General features: G+C 39.9%; 1 protein-coding gene across 8 annotated transcripts in view; it reads left to right on the top strand.

Moving 5' to 3' along the window:
• The window catches only part of otofa (otoferlin a), a 373,830-nt gene that overhangs the window by 274,232 nt on the left and 71,646 nt on the right, over positions 1 to 27,952 (top strand). For 5 of the 8 annotated variants that reach the window (XM_043676329.1, XM_043676356.1, XM_043676348.1 and 2 more), the window contains exons 23-31: positions 768 to 920; positions 5,964 to 6,153; positions 6,654 to 6,778; positions 7,988 to 8,122; positions 12,008 to 12,169; positions 16,715 to 16,834; positions 18,771 to 18,932; positions 21,042 to 21,204; positions 27,321 to 27,451. In XM_043676329.1, coding sequence (XP_043532264.1) covers positions 768 to 920; positions 5,964 to 6,153; positions 6,654 to 6,778; positions 7,988 to 8,122; positions 12,008 to 12,169; positions 16,715 to 16,834; positions 18,771 to 18,932; positions 21,042 to 21,204; positions 27,321 to 27,451 — 1,341 coding nt within the window. The remainder of the gene's footprint in view (positions 1 to 767; positions 921 to 5,963; positions 6,154 to 6,653; positions 6,779 to 7,987; positions 8,123 to 12,007; positions 12,170 to 16,714; positions 16,835 to 18,770; positions 18,933 to 21,041; positions 21,205 to 27,320; positions 27,452 to 27,952) is intronic. The other 3 variants (XM_043676366.1, XM_043676363.1, XM_043676360.1) reach the window with 1 other exon arrangement.

Genomic DNA, 27,952 nt, shown 5'->3' with positions numbered 1-27,952 from the left:
AAATTTACTAACCCACCCTTCTACGCCCTCATCCAGGTCATTTATAAAAATGACAAACAGCAGTGGACCCAACACCGACCCTTGCGGTACACCGCTAGTAAGTGGACTCCAGGATGAACATTTCCCATCAACCACCACCCTCTGTCTTCTTTCAGCAAGCCAATTACTGATCCAAACTGCTACATCTCCCACAATCCCATTCCTCCGCATTTCGTACAATAGCCTACTATGGGGAACCTTATCGAACACCTTGCTGAAATCCATATACACCACATCAATCGGTTTACTCTCATCTACCTGTTTGGTCAAAAGTTAATTCTGAATAATTTTGTTAAAGAATAACTCGAGAAAATAAGTGTAAAAATAAGATTTTCAAAGTTTTTCAGTATTTCCTGTTTTATTTTTGAATTTCCAGAATCTGTAGAGTTTCACCTTTGTAGTATTTAAGTATCTCTGCTCATTTCAGGTAACTCGCTATTCTCTCCTCTCAGGGGCGAACTTACCATTCTCCTTTCACTGATGTATTTGCAGAATAATTCATAGTCTCTCTCATACATCCTCGCTGCACTCCATCTTCTCTTCACCCGTCCTTATTTTCTCCTAAACCAATGTTTGTATTTTACAGATTATAACAGTGGGCCCCCTTCTTCAATTTTCATTTTGTTTTGAATACACTGGCGCAGGCGTCCTAACCCTCACCCCTCCATCATTATTTTGGAAGTAGCTTCTTTCAATGCCTTTACTAATCCAGTGAATTGATTTTGCAGCCTCAGCACAGCATCCCTGAAATATTCATCTGGATGATGAGCAACAACAAACGGATTGCATATGCTCGAATTCCATCCAAGGATATTCTTTATTCCATAGTGGATGAAGAAACAGGCAAAGACTGTGGCAAAGTTAAGACTGTCTTTCTCAAGGTAATGTCATCCCACTTGGAGACTCTAAACAGCTGCTATTCTTAAAGCAAGGATTATCGGGAGGATTCAAATTCCTGGAGCCCAAAGAGTTAATGCTCTTTAGAAACAGGAAGCCCACCTTGGAGATTTTGACCAATAATAAAAAGGATTAGCCCCCATTCCCATTCTATTACCAACATTGATCTAAGTTTGCAGAGGCTTAAGGGGTTCCGTTTGATGGTTGGAGTGAGCCCAAGGGGAACATGAGCTCTGATTTCCCTTGTGGAGCCTGGAGGAGCACTCAGCGCAACGGGGCAAATCAGGTTAAAATACACCCCCTCTATGATCACAAGCACAGCAATAGGTCTTCATGATCTTCAATTCAGAAGATGCAATAGGATTACAAACTCAGCAGTAATGCAGTACAATAGTTACATAGCAATAATGCAGTACAATAGTTATGCAGCAATAATGCAGTACAATAGTTATGCAGCAGTAATGCAGTACGATAGTTACGCAGCAATAATGCAGTACAATAGTTATGCAGCAGTTATGCATTATGATAGTTACGCAGCAGTTATGCAATACAATAGTTACACAGCAGTAATGCAGTATGATTGTTATGGAACAGTAATGCAGTACGATAGTTACGCAGCAGTGATGCAGTACAATAGTTACGTAGCAGTAATGCTGTATGATTGTTATGCAGCAGTAATGCAGTACGATAGTTATGCAGCAGTAATGCAGTACGATAGTTATGCAGCAGTAATGCTGTACGATAGTTATGTAGCAGTAATGCAGTACGATAGTTATGGAGCAGTAATGCAGTACAATAATTATGCAGCAGTAATACAGTATGATAGTTATGCAGCAGTAATGCTGTACGATAGTTATGCTGCAGTAATGCTGTACGATAGTTATGTAGCAGTAATGCAGTACGATAGTTATGCAGCAGTAATACAGTACAATAGTTATGCAGCAGTAATGCTGTATGATAGTTATGCAGCAGGAATGCAGTATAATAGTTATGTAGCAGTAATGCAGTATGATAGTTATGCAGCAGTAATACAGTACGATAGTTATGGAGCAGTAGTGCAGTACAATAATTATGCAGCAGTAATACAGTATGATAGTTATGCAGCAGTAATGCTGTATGATAGTTATGCTGCAGTAATGCTGTACGATAGTTATGTAGCAGTAATGCAGTACGATAGTTATGCAGCAGTAATACAGTACAATAGTTATGCAGCAGTAATGCTGTATGATAGTTATGCAGCAGAAATGCAGTATAATAGTTATGTAGCAGTAATGCAGTATGATAGTTATGCAGCAGTAATACAGTATGACAGTTATGTAGCAGTAATGCAGTACGATAGTTATGCAGCAGTAATGCAGTAGGATAGTTATGCAGCAGTAATGCAGTACGATAGTTATGTAGCAGTAATGCAGTACGATAGTTTTGCAGCAGTAATACAGTACAATAGTTATGTAGCAGTAATGTAGTACTATAGTTATGCAGCAGTAATGCTGTATGATAGTTATGTAGCAGTAATGCAGTACGATAGTTATGCAGCAGTAATGCAGTACGATAGTTATGCAGCAGTAATGCTGTAGGATAGTTATGCAGCAGTAATGCAGTATGATAGTTATGTAGCAGTAATGCAGTACGATAGTTATGCAGCAGTAATACAGTACAATAGTTATGTAGCAGTAATATAGTACTATAGTTATGCAGCAGTAATGCTGTATGATAGTTATGTAGCAATAATGCAGTACGATAGTTATGCAGCAGTAATACAGTACGATAGTTGTGCAGCAGTAATGCTGTATGATAGTTATGCAGCAGTAATACAGTACGATAGTTATGCAGCAATAATGCAGTACGATAGTTATGGAGCAGTAATGCAGTACGATAGTTATGCAGCAGTAATACAGTACGATAGTTATGGAGCAGTAATGCAGTACGATAGTTATGCGGCAGTAATACAGTATGATAGTTATGGAGCAGTAATGCAGTATGATAGTTATGTAGCAGTAATGCAGTACGATAGTTATGCAGCAGTAATGCAGTACGATAGTTATGCAGCAGTAATGCTGTATGATAGTTATGTAGCAGTAATACAGTACGATAGTTATGCAGCAGTAATGCTGTACGATAGTTATGCAGCAGAAATGCAATATAATAGTTATGTAGCAGTAATGCAGTATGATATTTATGCAGCAGTAATACAGTTCGATAGTTATGTAGCAGTAATGCAGTACGATAGTTATACAGCAGTAATGCTGTAGGATAGTTATGCAGCAGTAATGCAGTATGATAGTTATGTAGCAGTAATGCAGTACGATAGTTATGCAGCAGTAATACAGTACAATAGTTATGTAGCAGTAATGCAGTACGATAGTTATGCAGCAGTAATGCAGTATGATAGTTATATAGCAGTAATGCAGTACGATAGTTGTGCAGCAGTAATGCTGTATGATAGTTATGCAGCAGTAATACAGTACGATAGTTATGCAGCAGTAATGCTGTACGATAGTGATGCAGCAGTAATACAGTACGATAGTTATGCAGCAGTAATGCAGTATGATAGTTATGCAGCAGTAATACAGTATGATAGTTATGCAGCAGTAATGCTGTACGATAGTTATGTAGCAGTAATGCAGTACGATAGTTATGCAGCAGTAATACAATATGATAGTTATGCAGCAGTAATGCTGTACGATAGTTATGTAGCAGTAATGCTGTATGATAGTTATGTAGCAGTAATGCTGTACGATAGTTATGCAGCAGTAATACAGTACGATAGTTATGCAACAATAATGCAGAAGGATTTCAAAGTGAAAACCAACCACATCACATCATCACCACTGGTGGTGAACAATTTTGTGCTGCTCGAACAGAATCATTCACATTATAGAAACACATTTAAAAGTCTCATGTTTTTCTGAGGTTTTAATCTAATTCCCTGTTTTAATATGTCATATAAAATGTCAGCATCACAAAGGTTGAAAAGAACAAGGATTTTCCAATTCTGAATGGATACAAAGCTCTGGTATGCAATTACATTCAAAATCAAGTTGTAGAGATTGAATTGGCTGAAGAGGAATTAAATGATTTAACTTTATTTGTTTTTAAACTATCTGAATGCTGACATTTCATGAATTTCACTTTGAAAAATGTTTTACAGGCTGTGAATTGTATTGGGATGTCCTGAAATTATGAAATGTGTTAAATAGATGAATGTTTGTTTTTTCTTCTTCCTCACGATAACCATTAACATTTCCACAATCAGTGCTCAGACTTCAATCACCTGAATAGTACTGAACTTTAGATAAATACAAAATAAGGTGGAGGAAAACAAGTGCATCATCACAATGATAGTAAAACTATCCTGTCTTCCTGGAGTCTCTTATAACACATTTAAAAGGGAGGTGATGGCATAGTGATATTATCACAAGGTTATTAATCCAGCGACCCAGCTAATGTTCTGCGAACTTGGGTTCGAATCCCATCACAGCTGTTGGTGGAATTTTAATTCAATAAAAATCAGGAGTATGATGGTGACCAGAAAACCATTATTGATTGTTAAAGAAAACCTATCGGATTCACTAATGCCCATAAAGAATGGAAGGTTTCCTTCCCTAATCTGGTCTTGCCTACGTGTGACTCAGACCTATGGCAATGTGATTGACTCTCAAATGTCCTCTGGGCACAATTGGGGATGGGTAATAAATACTGGCCTAGCCAGTGACATCCAGGACCCATGAATGAATGAAAAAAAGGATAAATATTTGGAAAAGCAACTTGTGTGGGAATGAGACTGAACAGACTAAGTTTTCCCAGTAAGTTGCGTGGCCTCTTCCTGTGCTTTACAATTCTATTGGTGCAAAATTCCTCCTGAAACTGTTCTTATTCCTTTCGGGCATATGTCTTCTTTCCTGTGTCAATCCACCTTTGAATGATTGACTCGTTTCCTTTCAGATTATGTGCAACATTTTGTAAGCATTGCGAAGGTAGCCTGGTGAAAACGCTTTTCATTCTTTTACACCTATTAATTACACTTTTGGTTCTCTCTCTATTTTAATAGCATTCACTTTGTCTTCTGCGCTGGTGCCCTCATCATCCGTTCAGTACTCCTGCCTCCTCCATAATCAGCATAAAAAACATCCTTTTCACACCCCCCTGAAAGTTTGAAAGAAGAGTCAAATTGAGCTGAAAACATTCACTCCATTTCCACTCTCAAAAGATGCTGCCAGAGATGTTGAGTTTCTCCCAAATTTTCTGATTTTGCTGCTGAAAGGTTTGTGGTGGAGTGCTGGTTTCCCAATGGGAACTTTGTGCTTTTGATTTTGCTACAGTCAGAAACCCCTAAACCTCTTTCCACATTCCAATCTTAAAGAACCATTGGCCAATTATAAAGCCTTGCCAACTGTCACTTGTGTATCCTAGTGATCCTGTTATTTCTTCCATATTGTTGGTGATTGGAAGAAAATGGAATGCACGCTTTGGAAACGGGGAAAGATTCAATTAGGCACAGCAGGCTCAATTCCAGCCTCGGGCAACTGTCTGTGTGGAGTCTGCACATTCTCCCAGTGTCTGCGTGGGATTCCTCCGGATGCTGCGGTTTCCTGGCACAGTCCAAAGATGTACAGGACAGGTGGATTGCCCATAGTGTTCAGGGATGTATAGGTTAGATGCATTAGTTAGGGGTAAATGTATAGTAATAGGGTATAGGTCTGGGTGGGTTACTCTTCAGAGGACCGTTGTCCATGGATTAGCCATGGGAAACGTGGGGATAGGGTGGGTGGGGCAGTGAGTCTGGGTGCAAAGCTCTTCAGAGAGTCAGTGTGGACTTGTTGGGCCAAATAGCCTGTTTCCACACTGTAGGAATTCTATGTGTTTATGACTCTCATTAAAATGCTTGGGATTATCCAAAAAAGAATGTTTCAGCCACTTACTTCATGAAGCATGTTTTCAGGAAGCAGATTCCCTCTCAAAGTCATTATATTGCAGAATCGCTTTCACTTTGTTTAAATCATCATATAGACTTGCCTTATTTGCAGCTCCCAGGAAAGCGAGGCTTTGGCACTGCAGGTTGGACTGTTCAAGCTAAAATCGAGGTTTACTTTTGGCTGGGATTAAATAAGCAACGCAAGGATTTCCTGACCGGCCTGCCCAGTGGATACGAAGAAAACAAAGCGGTTCAGGGTCAGGGGTTACAGTCCTTCCCTCCTATAAGTCTGACCTATATCAGTAAGTATTGAGTTTGAAAATAGATGTTTAACCAGTGCAGCATTCAGAACATCATGCATGTCATTGAAATGATTTGGAGGAGCCAGTGTTGGACTGGAGTGGACAAAGTTAAAAATCACACAACACCAGGCTATAGTCCAACGGGTTTATTTGGAAGCACTAGCTTTTGGAGCGCTGCTGATGGTGACTACTACCTGATGAAGGAGCAGCGTTCTGAAAGCTAATGCTTCTATATAATTGAAGGATTAGTTAGTTGGAGGAAAGAAGATGAAAAACGACATAAAGTTATTTTGAGTTAAAAAAAAGTCTTCCACTTTATTTTGTGCAAGTTGACAAAAGTATTGTTGCTCCTTTCAAGGCATGAAGTTCTTTGAAGATAGAAGATATTTTTGTTTAAAATGGACTGTCCATAATGTTTAGGCAGTGATAATAAAATTTAATTTGTCAAAGTTGAATTAAGTTATAATTCTTATTGGGGTTTTTGTTAATTACCCAAACAGAGAAGCAGCTCTTCCAGCTCCGAGTTCACATGTACCAAGCACGGAGCCTGTGTGCTGCAGACAGCAGTGGCCTGTCTGATCCTTTTGCCCGTGTCTTTTTCTCGACACAAAGCCAATGCACTGAGGTAATTACGCACCGTACAACCCAAATGGAATGCTTTCTGTCAAAGAAATTCTCCAACTTGATACAATTTCCATTGTTAACACCAAGAAATGCAACTGATCAATCCACTCCCATCCAGTCAGCAGTTCCCTATTGCAGGGAGTAGTTACAAACACAGACAAGAATTTCCCACAAAGAGATGCCCCAAGCAAGGTTGGTGGATTAGTAGAACCAAAAGAGAAAACAGTTGCAGGAAATAAAAGCTCATACTAATTTAGCTTTTACCAAAAACATGATTCCTAATAGCTCTGTAGATATGGACTTCTTTTGTTTAAGAAGGCATTTCACTACCAAAGATAGGCAACAGATACTGACCTTTCTGATGACATTGACATCTCCACAATCGAAATTTAATAAATTAATTGAGTGATAGTCCCTATAAGTACCTGGAGGGCAGCCAGTTTCATTGCAAATATATTTCTTCCTGACATCTGGGTAAACAGTCAACGATGAGTATGGGACTTGCCAGATATTTTGTATTGGCTTTTCCACTGCACTAACCTAAAATATTGATCAGATATTTGATGTGAAAACACTTTAGTTTGGGACAACAATGACAGGAGCTGTTTTATTTTAGATTATTAAACTGGGGTGGTCCCTACATAGAGTGACACAGAGGGCTCAGATGGGAGCATAAGCCTGGGTTCCTTCAATCTGTGCTGGTGTGCTGCAGATTTAGATCAGAGGACTGAATAAACAGACCATACTAGCCTCAAGATCGGCATTGGTAGGAGCAGAGGAGCCTATCATCAGCCTACCTTCTCAGTTCAACAATAATATACAAGGTAGTGGACACCCTGTTTATTTAGTTTAAAAGTATGTATCAGTCTTTTTTGACTTTCCCTTCAATGAAGATTCACAATCATGCTTATTTTCTTTTGATACGCTTAAAATCAAGGCTAATATGAAGTTCAGTGCCAGTGATTTAAGGGGCAGTTGTTTGAATTTGTAAAAGGTAAGGTCACCCACAAACATTTCCTACAGATAGCACTGCCCCAATGTCCTTACATACCTGGTAAAATTGTGAAGAAACTATGGTATAACAGCAGAGAGTTTGGCATGCCCTAGACCAAGGACAGCAACGTTGGTGATGAACAATGGAAATTGTTATGGCATTGAAATTATAAATATGTAGAATTGGTTTTCAGTTTCATCAATCTGTCATACACAGGTTTTACAGGAGACTCTCTGTCCGACATGGGACCAGTTGCTGGTGTTTGATAACATTGAGCTGTATGGTGAAGCACAGGAACTTAGAGATGACCCTCCCATTGTGGTCATTGAAATTTATGACCAGGATACTGTGGTAAGGAGTTCTAATGATTGTATTTTTCAGCCAGTTAGAAATTCCAGTCATGTCAGTATGTGTATGAATATTTTTCACTGTTACAATGAATATTAATGGTTTCATAAAAATATAAGTTAGTGTATCTGCTTAATTGAGCATGTACAAAGATTGTCATGGTTCCTGGTGGTTTGCAAGAACATACGGCATGAACTAAAAGCTCCTTGAATCAATGAACACCTTCATTCATAGAAAAGTCAATATACCTCTCATTCTATTGAACACTGCAACACATCTTTGTCATTAATTGCTTCTGTACACTTCTATATCCACATTTTTATCTTTTCAGTTCCAATGTCCACTATCTTGCATTTACTCACCTTCAAATGGACTGTTTACATTTTCAAGGGGGAGAAAGTGAGCACTGCAGATGCTGGAGATCAGCATCGAGAGTGTGGTGCTGGAAAAGCACAGCAGGTCAGGCAGCATACGAGGAGCAGGATCCCTCAATCAGGAATAAGGCTTCATTCCTGATGAAGAGCTTATGCCCAAAATGTCGATTCTCCTGCTCCTCAGATACTGCCTGACCTGCTGTGTTTTTCCAGCACCACACTCTCGACTGATTAATTTTCAACCATCTATTGAATCGATTCAGATTCTGTTCCTCCCTATCAACCAGGGGCTGATTTTAGCCTTCCATGGTGACCAAATAAGGTCATACTTCATTAGTTGTCATTATTGTCATTTTAATCAATCTGTTCAAAGCATGTTGTGATAAACTTGGGACAAATGAGGATTGAACCCACACTTTCTGGCTCAGAGATAAGGATATTATCACTGCACCTCATTGCTATCCATTATAAGACCATAAGACATAGGAGTGGAAGCAAGGCCATTCGGCCCATTGAATCCAGTCTGCCATTTAATCATGGCTAATGGGCATTTCAACACTACTTACCTGCATTCGTCCCATATCCCTTAATTCCTTGTGAGATCAAGAATTTATCAATCTCTGCCTTGAAGACATTTAACGTCCCGGCCTCCACTGCGCTCCGTGGTAATGAATTCCACAGGCCCACCACTCTCTGGCTGAAGAAATGTCTCCTCATTTCCATTCTAAATTGACCCCCTCTAATTCTAAGGCTGTGCCCACGGGTCTTAGTCTCTCCGTCTAACGGAAACAAATTTCCCAGCGTCCACCCTTTCTAAGTCATGCATTATCTTGTAGGTTTCTATTAGATCTCCCCTCAACCTTCTAAAGTCCAATGAATACAATCCCAGGATCCTCAGCCGTTCATCGTATGTTAGGCCTACTATTCCAGGGATTATCCGTGTGAATCTCCGCTGGACACACCCCAGTGCCAGTCTGTCCTTCCTGAGGTGTGGAACTATTTATAGATAGTTTCTAATTAACCAGATGCAGTAAGATTTGAACTGAGACTGCCCAGCCCAGTGCTAGGGACACTACCATTGTACCACAAGAGTCCTTTAACCATCCATTATACTCTATCTGATTTCTCACTTCATTGAAAATCAGATCAGGTGTACAATCGGCAAACAATTTGCTGCGACTGATTTTCCACCATCACTACAAGTTAAAATCAATCTTTCTCTTTGTATCCTGAGAGCCTGGCTATTTAGTTTCTTAATAGCTACAAAGATTAGAAGTTTGGGTTTTTAACTGATACAGTTGAAACCTCCTTGAAACTGATTCATTTAACTTTACTACAACCTTGTCCTCCAGAAGATCACTCTTCTTCGTACAACTTTATTCAGCTGAGAAAGTGGGAATGTGTGCAATTCATGGATTCCTTTATAAAGAACAACAAAGTCTCTGTAAGAACAGTTAGCAGGATCGACATTACATTACCAGAGACAGACCAGCACTGCCTCTTTCCCCTCACACCAAATGTGTTGAGAAATGGAATTCTCCATGATTATATATCACCTTCCACAATGGGTCAGCTGAAACTCAACATTTTTTATGCAATTAACCATGTTAAACAGATATACAGGACAACTTTGAATTGAGAAATTGAAACCTGTGTGTGTTTAGAGCTGAAAATGTTTTTTTTAAGTCATTGCGGTTCAACCTTTCCTTCTTAGAAGTTTAAATTTTTCCCATTATAAATAATTTAGATGGTAAGTAAAGGCTGATGGTATGTTTCTGCTTTCTTTTAATTTACCTCTGTTGCTGGACACCTTGTGTATTATGGGCTAAGTAGAGTGCGCATTGTTCTGATAGCTGTGATTTGAGTAGTTTTAGAATAGAATTTCACTAGATTAGTCAGCTCAATATAAAAGATGCAACAACATGAAAACTGTTGCATCTTTAAATCTACTGCTGTGAGTTGTGTAGTCACAGACAGCACTATATATTTGAACTAAGTAAACACTTCGGATTATTATGTTCAAGACTTCATGTGATTTCTGTTTTTCTCCCCCTCCAAATTTCAAAATCTAGTACAGGTATTTATATCTTCACTGATGTTTTATTCCTACCATTTCGCTCTTTGAAAATGGTCGAGCACAGAACAAATCTAAAAGCCTAAACCTGAGCATCCATGACAATGTGGGCCAGCAGTGAAAGCTGAATTATTTAACCCAATGGTCTGCATACTCATGGACTAATGCAATCCGTGTATCTCCATCACCAACAACTAGAAGATCAAAGCTAGTCCTTTCAGTGCACACACTATAACTACTTGGATACATTGCTGCTCGCATACAGAATTGGCAGCTTCAGGAAAGGAAAGGCAGAGAAAAATTGGCAAATAATGGAGGAAAACCAAGAGAATGGATTTATTTTCTTGACACCATCATGTTCAAAGTGACTTAGAGCCGATTAAATGAGTATGCTAACACATATTAGTAATAGCAAATGCAAACATGCTTCATAATTAGCTATGAAATATTGTTCTAGTTTCGGTTTTGCATGTCATTGCTTAGTTATTCTGAAGTTCTCAAACAGAATTATCCATTGGGACTTAGTGCTGTTAAATTACTCATCCTAAAAATGCTTACAATCATGATGTTTATTTTTCCTCATCTGAAAATGCATCTTGATTCAAAAACCTTGAGTACTGAATTTCAATTGAAAATTTCAGATTGACAATCTGATGTAGCATATCTTTCAAGTCATTTGTTGTGTGAATTGAAATTATTTTAGTTTTATTCAAGGAAGTAGTTTGTGTGTTTAACTTGCAGTTAATCTGCAGTAATGCTGCTTATTACAATATCATCACTTTAAAGGAGACATCAAAATATAAATTTCTCAAAATAAAATCGGTACCGATGAAGCCAGGGACCGAATAGTTAGAAGTTAATTTGTGGAGGTATTTCACTAAGTCAACTAATGGAAGAACTCTCTTTGGGAAAATTCCAGGTTTTTGAATGTTTCTTTTCTTAGTAAAAAGAATTAATAGGTTTAGTTCATTATACAAAGAATTATAACCTTATCACTGTTTCATCTTTTGAATACAACATTACATCAAATAAAACAGCCATCAAAGTTTGACATAGATCCGGTAAGAATAATCAAATAAATCTGATAATGTCAGTAGAAATCTAGTTGGACTGTAGAGGAGTAGCAGATATAGTGAATAGAAACCCTTCAACAATAACATAAGTGCCAATTGCCACAATTCCCAGATTAGACATGCATGAGCAATAATGCTAGACTTAAAAAAAGTAATTGAATTGATTCCAATATTTGACTGTGGCATGAAATTAGTGTTAAGTCCTGATATGTTCCATTCAGAAATGTTAGTTAGAAACTCTTGTCAAAGTCACAGTCTGATGTTGCATACTGGCCAAAGAAGAACATCTGGGAAACCTGGATGTCTACATATATTTCTGTTTACTTCAGTTGTGTTGGGTAGTGATTAACAAATGTACCTTTTGCAGGGAAAAGCGGAGTACATTGGCCGAACATTTGCAAAGCCTATAGTGAAGATGGCAGAAGAAGATTATTGTCCTCCTCGCTTCCCCCCACCACTAGAGTATTATCAGATCTACCGGGGGAATTCCACTGCTGGAGACTTGCTAGCTGCTTTTGAACTCCTGCAGGTAATGCTGCCCCGAATGGAAATAACTCTTGATTAAAAGCAAATTACTGCCGATGCTGGAATCTGAAACCAAAAGAGAAAATGCTGGAAAGTCTCAGCAGTTTTTTTCGAGTCTAACTGACCCTTTGTCAAAGCTAAAAAAAGGGGAGAAATTGAGAGGTATTTATACGAGGCTGAGAGAAGGTGAGTCATGGCTCCAGAAGCAAAGGTAGCAATAAAGATAAAAAAAAATGAAATAAAATTATCTGAAGTTGTTGAATTCAGTGTTGAGACCAGCAGGCTGTAACGGGCCTAGTCGGAAGATGAGATGCTGTTCCTCCAGTTTGCGTTGAGCTTCACTGGAACATTGCAGCAGACCCAGGACAGAGATGTGGGCATGGGAGCAGGATTGGGTGTTGAAGTGGCAAACCACGGGAAGGTCCGGGACCTGATTGCGTACAGACCGAAGGTGCTCAGCAAAGCGATCACCCAGTCGGCGTTTTGTCTCTCCGATATAGAGGAGACCCCATTGGGAGCAACGACTGCAATAGGCCAAATTGAAAGAAGTACAAGTGAAACACTGCTTAATCTGAAATGAGTGTTTGGGGCCAGCTTTGACAAAGGGGTCAGTTAGACTCAAAACGTCAGCTCTTTTCTCTCCTTACAGATGCTGCCAGACCTGCTGAGATTTTCCAGCATTTTCTCTTTAACTCTTGATTACATTTGTTTAGCTTCCTTCAGCATGTTCTCCTAGATCTTTTCATTGACCTGCTGGAGGCCTAGGGTGACGGTGGCATTAGAGTTCTTTTCTGACCAAAGTGAAACCTCAGCTGCCTAGATTCATAGTTTGGGAATTCTCATTTAGAACTATCAACAAAATCCTATTTGTAATTTGTTAATTAATGCTAGGAAAATCAAATAATTGAATAAGTATATTATTTCCACTGGTCTAATCTTTCTCTCCATGGTTGTAAGATAAAGGGCCCAATTTTATTCTCATTTACTTTCATCTTCCCTTCCTTACTTAAAGGTAGTGGTCATGCTGGGGTTCCCTCACAAGTCTATCTCCCAGTTCAGCAAAGCTTTCTTCATTTGTCAGCCTGTCCACTGGATGGTGTGAGTCTAATCCTATACTCAGTGGAGATCTTCACAAAGCTACCTTGCTGCAGCATTGGATATGATATCACCACCACAAGACAACAGCAAAATCCTGCCCATGCTGGAGGTCTGAAATGAAAACAGAAAGTGCTGGAGAAACTCAGCAGGTCTGGCAGCTTCTGTGCAGAGAGAAAGCAGAGTTAGTGTTTCGGGCTGATGGCCTTTCAGATGTTATGAAGATTTATTGACCTGAAATGCAAACTCCGTTTCTGTCTCCCCAGCTGCTGCGAGATTTCATTTTGATAAAAGTTATACCCCTCCTGAATAACAATACAAGGTCCAGTTATAGCACCCAGCTAACTCAGAACAGACCGGAAAATACACCTAAAGTTTTTTTTAAAATTTAGATTACTTACAGTGTGGAAACTGGCCCTTCGGCCCAACAAGTCCACACCGACCCTCCGAAGAGCAACCCACCCAGACCCATTCCCCTACATTTATCCCTTCACTTAATACTTGGCTGACCTGTGTCTCTGATTTGTATCATGATTCATTTAAGTGTGAAGAGAGGTAGCTCAGGTCGCAGTATCACAGAGATTTTTACTGCTGCTTGTAAATAAAACCATATCATTCCCAAGTATTTGAAACCCCCGTCTCTATATCAGGTGCTCTTCCTATGAATTGAGCACATATTGACGCAGTTATTAATATCATAAAAGAACAAAACAGATTTTCATTTGTTCACTTTCCTCTAACTGAAGACTGTCTGGAGGTGGTGTGCGTACGACATGGAAAATGAAAATACAATGGGATTGTGTGTCCTGTCCTGTATGCAACAGAATTATTTTGAAGTAAAACAGAACATTGCGTAAGCCTACAATGATTCCGTTATTTGATCAGTGACTTTTAATTCAAGTCATTACCAGTGAAGAATTAAGGTGAAACAATTGCATTTCAAATTTGATATTACTTCCATCTAATGGACAGGCGATACAAACAGATGATTCTGAAAGCACATTGTGGGTCCCTGACTTTCTCACTAAAAAGCTCAATGCATTCATATTTGATCTTTCTAATCACTTCTAATTGAAGTCATTGATCTACTTGCTTCTGTTAACATTAAAAATAATCTCTGTTACCATTTGAACCCATTTAGTAATTCTGTATCTAAGTCTCTTACATGAATTGTGTGCTTGCCTACATGGGACTCACAGAAACATAGAGAATAAGAGCCCTTCCAACCTGGTCCGCCATTCAATGTGATCATAGCTGATCATCCAACTCAAGAGCCTGTTCCCATTTATCCTGCACATTCCCTTTAGCCTGAAATGCTTTATACAACTCCTCCTTAAAAACAGTTTTGGCCTTGACTGTTTCCTGTGGTAGTGAATTGCACAGGCTCACCATCCTCTGTATGAACAAATTTCTCCTCATCTCGGTCCTAAATGGTTTACCCTCTAAGCTTAAACTGTCATGCCTGGTTCTGGGAGTGGCCATCCGGACTGGCTTTCCTGCAAGTCCCCTTCCAAGTCCTGTTGGAATTTTATAGGTCTCTCAGATTCTCCTCATTCTCCTGAACTCCAGCAAGTATAATGCTAACTGATTCAACCTCTTCTCAGACATCAGTCCAGAAATCAATCTGATAAACCTTTGCTGCACTCCCTCTATAGCAAGCACATCCTTCCTCAGATAAGGAAACCAAAACTGCACACAATATTCCAGGTGTGGTCTCTCAAAGGTCTGTACAAGTGCAGCGAGACACCCAGTTCCTCTACTGGAATCCTCTTGGTTTGAAATCCACCATACTTTTTATCGCCGTCATGGCCTGCTGTACCTGCATGTACACCTTCAGTGCCTCATGTATAAGGGCACCCAGGGCTTGTTGCACCTCCCCTTTCTCAGTTTACAACCAGAGAGCTCCTGGATCAAACAGCAACAGATAAAACCAGCTATGGATGGCAAGATAGTGACAGAGTCACAATGCAGTACATTAGTGATTTGAGATAACTTTTATTTCATGTCCCAAGAGGACAGCTGACTGAATTGAGACTGAAGCTAATCAGCTGCCAAAAAGAACGTAATTGAGAGAAGGCCAGGGAGTCTGGTTTCCCAACACAGTGCCTCTCCTGCACATCATGGGGGTGTAGAGGAATTTATACTCTGCATAGCTACACAGTTCACCACTGCCTTTCCATATTGGTTTGAAACATGAGACATCGGGCACAGTTAGCGAGTTAGGCCCTTTTGAATTTCATTCTAATTATTTGAAAGTAATTTATGGATCACAAAGTTTCCTATCTTTCCATTTGGCTATCAACATTTTGCCATCTTTTTACTTGCTCCACAAATCCTCATAAGTCCCACGTTACTTCCTTGTCTTCTATTGTCCCCTCTAGCTGACTACTAACAGAATATTTAACCAAAACATTGATGCTTATTAGAATCAGGGAGGAGTCCAGCAACAAGCTCATTTGCCAAGTTAACCTTTCTAACAAATAGGAGAAAGTGAGGATGCAGAGGCTGGACATCAGAGTCAAAAGGTGTGTTGCTGGAAAAGCACAGCCGGTCAGGCAGCATCCAAGGAGCAGGAGAGTCAACATTTCAGGCATACACCCGATTCCTGATGAAGGGTTTATGCCTGAAATGTGAACTCTCCTGCTCCTCGGATACTGCCTGATCGGCTATGCTTTTCCAGCACCACACTTTTTGACCATTCTAATGAATATTCATGATTTTCTGTCTGTATCATCCATCTCATCCATTCCCATTTTACCTTGAAACTCCTTAGCCTTGTGTTTTGCTAATCATCCTGCACGTGGAACCTTTTGGATATGTGCATGATTTCATAGGAGTTACCACAGTCGCTTTGCCTTCTGCAAAAATCTATTGGTTGTTCAAATAACACATACCCTAAGTCTAGATAGTGTGTGGCCTGGAGAGAAACTTAAAGGTGATGTGATTCCCAAGCACTTGCTGTTGTTGTGCATCCAGATGGTGAGAGCCAAGGTTTGAAGAGGTGAACCAATACATAACAGAAGTTCACAATTGCAACCTCTTTCCCTCTTTCAAACTGTCTCCCAGATGTTTTTTTGTTCGGTTGAGGTCATAGAAAAGTTATGTTTCATCTTGGTGGACTGAAGGGCCTGTTCCTGTGTGGTATTGTCATTTGTTGTAGGTTACAGTGGCTTATTATTTACATGTGGCTCGGTAATGCCTTTTGAAATGATTTATGTTCTTGCCTCACCTTTGAGACGAAGAAAATGATTTTATCGTGACCCACTTCCCAAATCAGAGGCAATATTAAGTTTCACTGATTTTGTTAATCTGGAGATTTGCAAAAGAACTGCAGATGCTGCTTTTTCTTTCATTTCTATTTGCGGGGGTGGGGGGGGGGGGGGGTGTTGCAGACAGATCATCTCAGATGTTTCCTTTAAAAATTACTTACGCATACTTTTATTTTTCAATGCAGATTCCTCCTTCAGGAAAACATAATCTGCCACCAATTGATGGTCCAACAGACTCTGAGCGTGGTCCGATTCTCCCGGTACCGAAGGGAATCCGGCCTGTGCTGAGCAAGTACAGGATTGAGGTGGGCAACCCTTTCACCATGTTCCAAACACTGCACTGGCCTGGATTGTGTGGTCAGCAACAAAGCAATGCAGCGCACACCTGACTGACCTCGATACAAGCTGCCTGTGAGGATCTAGGGAGTTCCTGAACATGGGCTTCTTCGACTGCAACATCACAGAATTCAGTAATAGTGCAGGCAGCCTGATCAAACTGAAGAACTCTCACTCTGCAGAGCAGACAAAAAAATAGGAATAATTTCCCACAGTTTAATTATTGTTCTGAAAGCAACAGAAAGACTGGGACATTAAGATTGAGATTAAGGATCGTTTGGGATGTCACCTTGCAACATTTATATACCAAAGCCAGCAAGGGATAGCTAGCAGTATGGGAATCAAAGTGGCAAGTGGAGGGAGAGAGGGGTGGTACAGAAAGAGGAGAGTGGGGTGCAGAAGAGAACAGAAATGAGACAGCAAGAGGAGTAACAATCACATAGCATCCAGTTGTGTTTCCAGTACAGTGCCAGCACACAGTGATGATGACATTATTTGGGTCTGACTGGCAGGAAACAATGATTTATTTTTAAAACATAAGCTATATTCCAAATGTCCATCTAACGGAATGAAATTCCATATTTGTATAAATCAATTTTTCAGGAGCAGAGTTCAGTGATGAGTTAGTATGTTGTTAAAAATGAGTTATGCCTGATCAAGTAGGGTTTAACATTTCCATTGGATTTTACAGAGAGAATGTTGATATTCATGACAGATCATTAATTCTGCATTGACTACATCCAAGATTAGAACAGTCCATCCTGTTGAGGAGCAGGTATCACTGATAGGAACCTAAGGATTTCAGTGTCGAGCTGTGCATTTACAGATGCCAGAGATTTCAGTCAGTTTGCCAGAGAAATGGCAGTAAGTGTTGACAGCCTCAGCACTATTACAGACATAAGACTATTACATGGAAAATCACAGGGTTAGCATTTGTTGTGTTTACAGACATCATTGTTTGACCTGATTACACACAGGGAGTCAACCACATGGTAGGTGGACTGGTTAAGAGTGAAAGGTCTTCCTAAAAATTCCTAATGCACAGTTTAGATGGTGGATCACAATCTGCCAGCTTTCTGTACAAATACAAATTCTGTACAAATGAGGGAAGTAATCTTTCTGACATATTTAGTCAGTGGTGGTGGTGGAGGTGGGGCAGAGGAGGGATTGGGAGGGGTCATGGGTAAATGATTAGAAGTTGAGTCAACCCAATAATTTGACACATTGGAATATTGAGGGACTGTGCAGTAGAACATGAGTCAGTCCCATAACTAAGGCCCAACATCAGATAGTCTGAGAAACACACCAATAGATATCGAGCAAGGATGTAAATGCATTGAAGGTTATTCGGAAAAGGTTTACCAGCCTAATAGCTGAAATGAGAGGTTAGTCATGAGATCAGGCTGGACAGGCTAGGCTTATATTGCTGGAGTTTAGAAATGATTTGATTAAAACATATGAAATCCTGAGGAATCTTCACAGGGGAGATGTAAAGAGAATGTTTCCTCATCGGGAGCAGTTCTGAAGAAAAGTCAAATTTGTAAACCCTGTTTCTCTCTCTCCATAAATGTGGTCAGACCTGCAGAAGTTCTCTAGCACATTTTTAAAATTTTAAAAACAGCATTGCTTATCTAATCTGTGTCGGAATAGAATTAAGCACCAAGTTATTTCAGGCAAAAGTAGTAATGCTTCATCTTTGTTCTTCACTGTGCTCACCAAATATTTGGATTGAAGGAAGATCTCATATGTGATTTAAACACAAGCCTGAAATCTGATTATGAGAATATATCAAACAGATCTTAATTCAAGACAGTAAAAGATCTGACCTGGAGCAATAGGACAACATTATTTCTCCTTACATACCCATTTGCCTTGATGTAGAAGATCTCTTGTTATTTTTTACAGATTCTCTTTTGGGGTCTGAGAGATCTGAAGCGTGTGAATCTGGCACAGGTTGATAGGCCACGGGTTGACATTGAATGTGCTGGGAAGGGTGTGCAGTCTGCAGTCATTCAGAATTACAAGAAAAATCCAAATTTCAGCACCTTGGTCAAGTATTTTGAAGTGGTAAGGACTGACTATCTTGAATGTCAATGTTTTATATAGAGCTGTGTGGACTGTATATCACGTGCCCCATTTTCTGCCTTAATCACATCATTCTCTTATTTCAAAGAGTTGACTTGAATGAGGTGATGACAGAGGATGACTATTCATAGTTTAATCATCCTATTTTGAATTTTAAGCAAACAAGCTCCATGATTAAAGTTATTCTTCATCGCCATGTTTGCAACTTTTGAAATTTACAGAATACTGAGTAGCCTAGATAGAGTTTTGTGGACAAGGTATTTCCACTAGTACAAGAGACTAGTAGCAACTCACATGTTTCACTTGCCACATTTTCCAATGCTGAGGTCAGTTGCAGTGCCTGTTTGAAGTCCAGTTGGGTTTCAGCTAGTAGGTGCTTTTGCATTGTTACATCATTAATCCCATATACCAAAAGGTCTCTTAGCATCTCATTAAGTCCAAAGTCACATGCCTCTGCCAGTCGTCTTAACCTTGTCAAAGATCCAGATATTGATTCTCAGTTCTTGAACTGCTGAGTAAAACCGATAGCATCTCAGAATTAGAGGAGGCTTGGAGTCATAGTATTCCATAACTAAATCCGTCAATTCTTGAAAGGATTTAATATCTGGTGCCTCAGGGAAAGTTAGGCTCCTAATACCCAAGAAAGCTGAGGGTCCACAAACTGTCAAGAGAATTACTCTTTGTTTTTCATTTGCCCCAATGGCAATTGCCCAGGAAAAATAACACATTCTTTCCGTATACTGGGCCCAGCCTTCACTGCTCCTTCATCAGGTGGTTGTTGAGTGTAAGATTGTAAGACAGAAAATTTACAGCAAAAGCTTACAGTACGATATAACTGATACATCACACTGGTACATCACACTGTAAACCTTTGTTATAAATTCTGTGTCTTACCATCTTATACTCCACAACCACCTGATGAAGGAGCAGCGCTCCAAAAGCTAGTGCTTCCAATTAAACCTGTTGGACTATAACCTGGTGTTGTGTGATTTTTAACTTTGTACACCCCAGTCCAGCACTGGCATCTCCAAATCATATCTAAAGAAAGATATCCTGGCATGGGAGGTAATCCAGATGAGGGTCAGTAGAATGATACTGGGTTTGGAGAAACTGTCTTATGAGGAGAAATTGAATAGGTTGGGCCAGTTCTCATTTAAAAGAATGAGAAGCAACCTGACTGAAACACAGGGGTTCTTTTGGGGACTGACAGGGTAAATGTGAAAAGGTGTATCCCCTTGTGGGATAGTCTAGGACTAGAAGGCATAAACTCAGAATAAGTGAGTTCACATTGAAGACAGTGATTAGGAGAAATTTCTTGTCTCGGGCAGCAGTGAATCCGTGGAATTCTTTACCACACAGGGCTGTTGAAGCTGAATCATTCCGTATATTCAAGGTTGAGATATGTAGATTTTTATTCAGTAAGGGAATCAAGAGCTATAGGGAAAGGAAAGGAAAGGAAAGTGGAGTTGAGGGTTATCACATCAGCCACGATCTCATTGAAGGGCAGTACAGACTTCTGCTCTGATATCTTCTGGTCTAAATATTGTTTGGTTGTGGTGCAGGAAAGTATAGAGAATGTCATACCAGCGAATACCCAGAGTATTCTCACTTCAATCTTTATTCACCCCTGTCTCTCATACATTATCCTTGGGAGCAGTTCTAACAATTGATTTGTGGTAATGGCTACAAGTGGAAGTTAACATTTCTCTCCAAGGAGATTGCTACAGAGATGAGCTGTATCACTCAGTGCTCAAGTCGAATCTCAGTGATGTATTGTGATATGAGAACCGTAATAACTGCACCAATGTTACAGTCTGTTAAATTAATATTATTTAAATAGACAACAAAGAACAGCAGATGCTTGAAATCAAACAAATCAGAATTTATTGCAAAACTCAGCAGTTTCAGCAGCACCTGCAGAGAGAAATCAGAATTAACATTTTGGGTAATGTATTGAAGTCTGAAGGATCACTGGACCCAAAACATTAACTCTGTTTTCTCTGCACACTTGCTACCTGACCTGTTAACTTTATTCTCTGATGTGGCAAACATATTCTTTCTCTTAACACCGTTCTGTCATGTTGTTTATAGGATCTGCCTGAAAATGAACTTCTTCACCCTCCTCTTAATATCCGTGTGGTAGACTGCCGTGCTTTTGGCAGGTACACCCTGGTTGGTTCACATGCTGTTGGTTCCCTGAGAAAGTTCATCTACCGACCACCGGAGAATAAAGTTCAGAACTGGGTGAATGCAGGTACACTAAAACACAAGACTTTTCTCAAACATGTAGCAACTTATTGTACCTTATCCAGCCTTTATCTTTCTGATAGCTCTCATCTGTTTGTTCACTTTTTCTTAGAGTCATCTCCTGGAAAGGTGTCTCTGATGTGTACTTAATGTATGTATACAATTAACATCACTCACGAAACTAGCTTTACAGGACCAGATTTTAAACCAAATAGGTTGTCTCTGAATCAGGGTTGAGAGTGTGGTGCTGGAAAAGCACAGCAGGTCAGGCAGCATCCAAGGAGCAGGAGAATCGACATTTCAGGCAAAAGCCCTTCATTAGGAATGATGCTTCTCTGAATCAGGGCAATGCCTTGACCAATCACAGTCGCCTACCTAAGTTTAAAATTTAAACAAAAGTTTACAGTTAAATATCAGTCATCATTAACTGGTGCATTTACCATGGCAAAACTTCTACCAATCAGAGTCCACTTTCCAACCACTCAACTCTTTTCTCTCCTACAGTGGGTAGTTTCTCTTTACTTTTGTTTTTATTGTTCAATCATTCTGATGAATGCAAGATAAAAAATCTTGACAAAATGTGTCTTTTTTCATTAAAATTCATGTTCTATAGCACCAAAAGACTAACTATAATTCTTACAAGTCATTCCTTGCAACTTTGCAAACCCACCTTCAGAATACATCTTCCTCATTACATTTTCCTCTGGTTGGATTGCTTTATTAATCCAATTTTCTAAACAAAAATAAGCCAGTGTGGGAAATAGAAACCTATCTCCAAGGCAGAGGGAGATGCTCATCTCATGTTGAAATGAGGGAGACTGTAGAAAGTTTCCAGACTGCTTATCTAGGTTGTGTTTGTCCCCTTCACGTTATTCATCCTGAATAGACATGGACAACTCCTCTTCTATTTTACTTGTTTTATTAATTCCTTGATAAATTTATTTAAATTTATAATGATAAATTTATAAATTCAGAACTTTGAGTATCTGAGTTGGGATATAATGTTGAGGTTGTACAAGACATTGGTGACGCCTGTTCTGGAGTACTGTCTACAGTTCTGGTTGTCCTGCTGTAGGAAGGATATTATTAAACTGGAGAGGGCTCAGAAACAATTTACCAAGATGTTGCCAGGAATGGAGGGTTTGAGTGAGAACAATAGGCTGGATAGGCTGGGGTTTCTTTCACTGGAGTATAGGAGGTTGAGGGGTGAGCAAATCAAAATTTATAAAACCATGAGGGGCAGATATAAAGTGAATGAAAGCGTCCTTTTCCCTAGAGTAGGGGAGTACAAAGTCAGGGGTCACGTTTTAAAGGTGAGAAGAGGAAGATTTAGAATGGACATGAGGGGCAACTGTTTTACACAGAGAGTGGTTCATGTGCGGAATGAACCACCAGAGGAAGAAGTGGATGCAGGTACTGTTAGAATATTTGAAAGACTTTTAGATAAGTTCATGAACAGGAACGAGTTGCAGGGATATGGGCCAAGCGCAAGCAGGACTAGTTTAATTTGGGAACATGGTCAGCATAAACTGGTTGGACCAAATGGTCTGGTTCCGTGCTGTATGACTCTATGACTTTATCTTTTCCATTTTAACAGCAAGATTAACAGATCTGAAGAATTTAACAAGCTGTCTGATTTTGCTTTAACTTTTATTGTTAAATATTTTATATTCAATCTGCCTTTTATTTTGTGCAACTGTAATTATATTTCCTTCCAATATATTTTAATATGTATTCCATTTTAACTTGTAATACATTTCACAAAGAGAGGGTTTCATTTCTTGACATTATGAGTTTACTGTTGACAGTAAAAATTGTACATGTTTTAGCAATAACTTGGATTTGCATCTGCTTCCATAGAATTCCTAAATTTGGGTGAACAATTAACTACATTTCTCTATTCATGGAAATTCACCCTACCTCTTATCCACAGACCATTTAAACAATTCTAATGTATAAAAATCCTATCTATAATCAGATTATAAGTGAGTGCAATAAGAGATGTTAATTGTAACAATCTTCAATTCTTGTTGGAAAACTTAAACAATTAACATGGTTAAAGAAATTAATGAGTTCATTGCAAATTGGACAAAGCAGGAGCCACTGAAAAACAATCCGGTCTTGTGTAAATTGGTTTCCACTGTATTTTCGATGGTTCCCCATACTACATTTCTATCTTCCTTTATTGCTTTCTTAAATACATGCCAACTGGTCCAGGTAAGGGTTTGCGCTCAGTATAAACAGCTGGGATGTGTGTCAATCAGGGATTTCCAAAACCGTAAACTTATAATGTACAAAGCCAAAATCATGTCCAATTAATTATTTATTTGTTTAACATAAGAGGACAGAATGGAAATCCTGTAACCTCCAATTCTGCTTAATGTAATCTTCCTCCAGTTTCTCACTGTAGTGGATAACATTGAACAGTTTCAGTCATTATGGATAATATTTGGGGTTCCATGAAAAATGCAATTTCAGATGAATTGAAATGACATTAGTGCCATAGCAAAAGTGTATTCCCAGTGACCAAACTTGCTATGTCATCAAAGGAGACCTTCAGCCCTTCACCACAGCATGTTACATGGAGCACAGGAGCAAGTGTTTCACTCATTTCTCTTTCATGTCCATTATTGACATACCACTGGGAGATTACCAAAATATTTAAATGGGGGTCTCAGAGAGAGCTCACTGAAGGAGTTGAGGTTAGCATTCAGGGACACGGTAGTGTGCAAAGTCTCCCCTGCCAATTCGGTCAGGAATCTGGCCTCATGTTTGTTTCTGGAGCCTTGCCATGAAACTTGCTCAATTATTTCTCACCTGGACAGGAAGTTGGGTTCAGAGTTTGTGTTTCCCTAGTCATGCACCTCAAGGAAGGAAACTGGGGTTGTAACTGACTGCATTAAATGTTTCTTTGCACCACCTCTGTCTGACTGCTTCAGAACAAATTCAAAGCATCAAATTTTCAGGCCATAGTACCAACAGATGGTCACTTCAGCCAAACTCTTGAGGAATGTACTTAGATTGTCATTGAATTTCACTATGTTAGAAGAATGAATTACAGTAAGAAATATCAACGCATTTTCCCCAGATAGGTGATGTGTGTATTTACATGGCAGCTTTAGAATTTATGTTAGTTACTGTAGCTCAGCCAGACTATATCAAAAGATAGGAACAGAACAGGTCTTAATGAGAGAGAAATTCAATCACATTCACTTTCTTTTTGTGAGAAACTGGGGGGACGTTCCAGATCACAAGCTTTTAAACAACTCTTTCCAGAACATTCCAAGTGTACAAGGCCTTGGCCTCCAGTGGGTGTCAGGTATTTTGAGCCCGGGCCTTCAGCAGCCACTTCTCAGAGGGACCACTAGAAATTGTGAACAAAAAAGATGAACTAGCTTCTCCTGCCAGGCCAGACTTGACCACCTCCATCCCACTTTGCCTGGTGATAATGTCTCGCTGCAGGACTTGACCATGGTCAACCTGTGTCAGCGCTGGCCAAAGTCCTAAAGCCCCAGTCAGGGGTCACAGTGTAACTCGCCCAGTTCTTGCAGCAAGACGCAATGTCAAACAGCCCTCAGGCTGTATCTTTGCACTGCCATTCACTACCCTTTACCAGTGACCAATACAAGATGAATTTCTACCTCCGTATTCTCTCCATCATTTTTTGGTCAAAATTTTCCCCTCGCTGGTGCGGTGTGAGTAATGGTGAGAAAGGTAGGGAAATACAGTAAGAGCGAAAACATCATTTACAACAGAGAAGGTTATTCCCCAATTTGCCCCTTTAAACAGCAACTTCAGTAATAAGAACATAAGAATCTAGGAACTAGGAGCAGGAGTAGGCCATCTGGCCCTTCAAGCCTGCTCCACCATTTAATAAGATCATGGCTGAACATTTTGTAGCCTCATCTCCACTTACCCACCCTTTCACCGTAACCCTTATTTCTTTCATTGTTCACAAAAAACTATTTAAAAATATTTACTGAAGCAGCATCACTGGGCAGGGAATTCCATAGATTCACAACCCTCTGGGTGAAGGTGCTCCTTCTCAATTCAGTCCTAAAGCTGATCCCCCTAATTTTGAGGCTATACCCTCTTATCCTGGTTTCACCCGCCAGTGGAAACATCCTCTCTACTTCTATCTTATCTATTCTCTTCATAATTTTATGTTTCTATAAGATTCTTCTCAATTCCAATGAATATAATCAGTACCTTACCGTTGAGTGGTGACTGTCTAATTTTCAACAATTTGCATCTTATTAAAACCCCAATTCTCATCTGTGGAGAAACCAGCGAAGACAAATTCTCGATATGTAAGTCAGGACAGGGACATGGTGATTGTGGCTCACATGTCCTGGCCAATCACAGATCTGCTTATTCAGGTTTCCCAGCATGGCTACCATTATCCTTGACCCTTCATTCATACAAAGCAGGGATTTGTGAGCAAGTCTCAGAATTACCCCTGTTTTTCTTCTCTTTGTGGACAAAAGCCTTTTCTTAAAAACCAATGGTCTTGGCAACCACACTCTCCAGACGAGGGGATTGGTGCTCGAGAAACAATTCAGTTTCTAAAACATATTGTTACAAAATAAAGTTGTTGCAAGTGCTGACTCCATGGAAGATAGTTATACATTACAATGAATGGACTGTGAGTATCAATCCATGCAGTTTCAGGTCAACAGAGAAAGCAGAAGATACTGAAAATTCATCAGTATTGCAAAAAACACTATATCCTGTAATTTTTCTTTTAACTTTTGGCACATCTGCCAAATGCTTCTGGTATTTTCTGCTTTATTTCGGATGCAAAACTTCACATTTTTCATTGTTTAATTCCATGGATTTAGTGCTTTTAGTGAGCATTCTGACCCAGTGTAGCCAAATGTGGCTTTTCCTGTGCAGTCCCAGCGCAAATCACATCACAGAAAAGTCAACTAATGAAGGGGACATTGACCACCAATCCTCTCAAAACTGAAAAGATGGAAATAAACTGGAATGTTTGGGTGAGTGAAGCAAATACATTAATCACCTTGGAAAGAAACTTCTACTGAAGTATAAATTTTAGAAAGTCACGTTAGCAGTTTCAGTACAGAACTTGCTTACATTTACTTAATTTTATGTTGGGAAATCATAGAAAAGGTCAGAGGCCAGATTTGTATGCAGAGGTAGTGGCCTCACTCCTTTGACGGAGAAGCCTCAAGTATGTCTCCTCGCCCTGCCAAACTCTGACTTGATTTTCTGGCTGTCTTCCTGTATACTGGCTCAGGTTGAGAAGGCTCCCCCATCCAGGAGCTGCCAGTCAAACAGCTGGCCACTGTCCAACAGTGCCACCAGGAGTCAGCCTCCCTTGGTACTCCCTGCTGGAACTGGCTGCTGAGGTAGCTCCATTGGAACCAATGCAACTTTCAAAAGAGGTTTATCCATCAGGGACTCTACTTTTAAAATCATAGGATCTGTTCAAGTGTTTCATGGTGTTTGAATCTGATCATTTACGTATTTGAAAAAGATACATCAATCCTTATTCTTAGTGCACTGAGGTAAGAGAAGCTCTGTAATGCTGTCCTCTATGCTTTATAGCATGCACTGAAGTGTATGCAAGGAAATTTAGGAACCTGTCTGGACTGAGGGCAGACAGTAGGTAAGGATGCCCTATGACCTCTTGGGTGGCTCCTGTACTGAAGAATACTCCTGATCCTGCACCTCTGAGCATGAAGCTCCACCATCTGCTCAACGGCAGGAAAAAAATCCACCCTGAAAGGGAAACAAAGCTGTGAAAGAGATAACCAAAAAAGAGAAAATGCTGGAAAATCTCAGCAAGTTTGGCAGCATCTGTAAGGAGAGAAAAGAGCTGACGTTTCGAGTCTAACTGACCCTTTGTCAAAGCTGTGAAAGAGATAGGTGGCTATCAAGTTGTAACCTATAGAACTTCCTCTTGTCTGGATGGCATGTATTTCATCACAAATCAATGGGGTGTAAACTTTTCCTACACTCTGTCTGCTATTTACTTTTGCCTCGTTTCTAACCTCTGATGTAATCTCCACCCATATTCTCATGTTTTCTCCCCTTTCTTCTGTCCTTGTCTATTTCTGTCTGTCCCTGTCCTCTGGATTTCCCCTGGTTTCTGTTCAGCGAAACTAATACATGGATACCAGGCATTGGCAAATGGAGGTCCACTCTTTCGCCCTGCAGGGGATATCAACGTTAACATGGAAACGGAGATTCCAGTGAAGAAAATGGAAACTGTTGTCAAGCTGGAAGCTGTGAGTATGAACTGATCCCAGCAAGCAAGGGAAGACTTGTGGGCATTCAGGAACAAAATGCATGGGAACATGCTGTAATCATGGAAAATGGGGCATATCACCATGGAGACGCAGGGCAACCTTAAATGTATTTAAATCAGACTCCTACACGTAATTTAAAGGTTATTGCTATTTTGTGCAATGGGATTGTGAAATGAAGATAGGCATTGACAGCTCCCCAAGGTAGGGGACAGTGAGGACTGCAGATCCTGGAGAGTCAGAGTCGAGATTGTGGTGCTGGAAAGGCACAGCAAGGCAGGCAGCATCCGAGGAGAAGGAGAATCAACATTTCGGCATAAGCCCTTCATCAGGAATGTGGAGGGGGTAGGGTGGGCTGAGAGATAAATGTGGGGGTGGGGCTGGGGAGAAGGTAGCAAAGAGAACAATAGGTGAATGGGGGTGAGGATGGAGGTGATAGGTCAGAGAGGAGGGTGGGGAAAGGTAGCAAAGAGTACAATAGGT

The sequence above is a fragment of the Chiloscyllium plagiosum genome, chromosome 3 (genome assembly GCF_004010195.1).
Source record: "Chiloscyllium plagiosum isolate BGI_BamShark_2017 chromosome 3, ASM401019v2, whole genome shotgun sequence".
NCBI classification, from domain to species: Eukaryota; Metazoa; Chordata; class Chondrichthyes; order Orectolobiformes; family Hemiscylliidae; genus Chiloscyllium; species Chiloscyllium plagiosum.
Note: the sequence above shows the minus strand (reverse complement) of the source record. Positions and strands in the feature narration are given on the sequence as shown.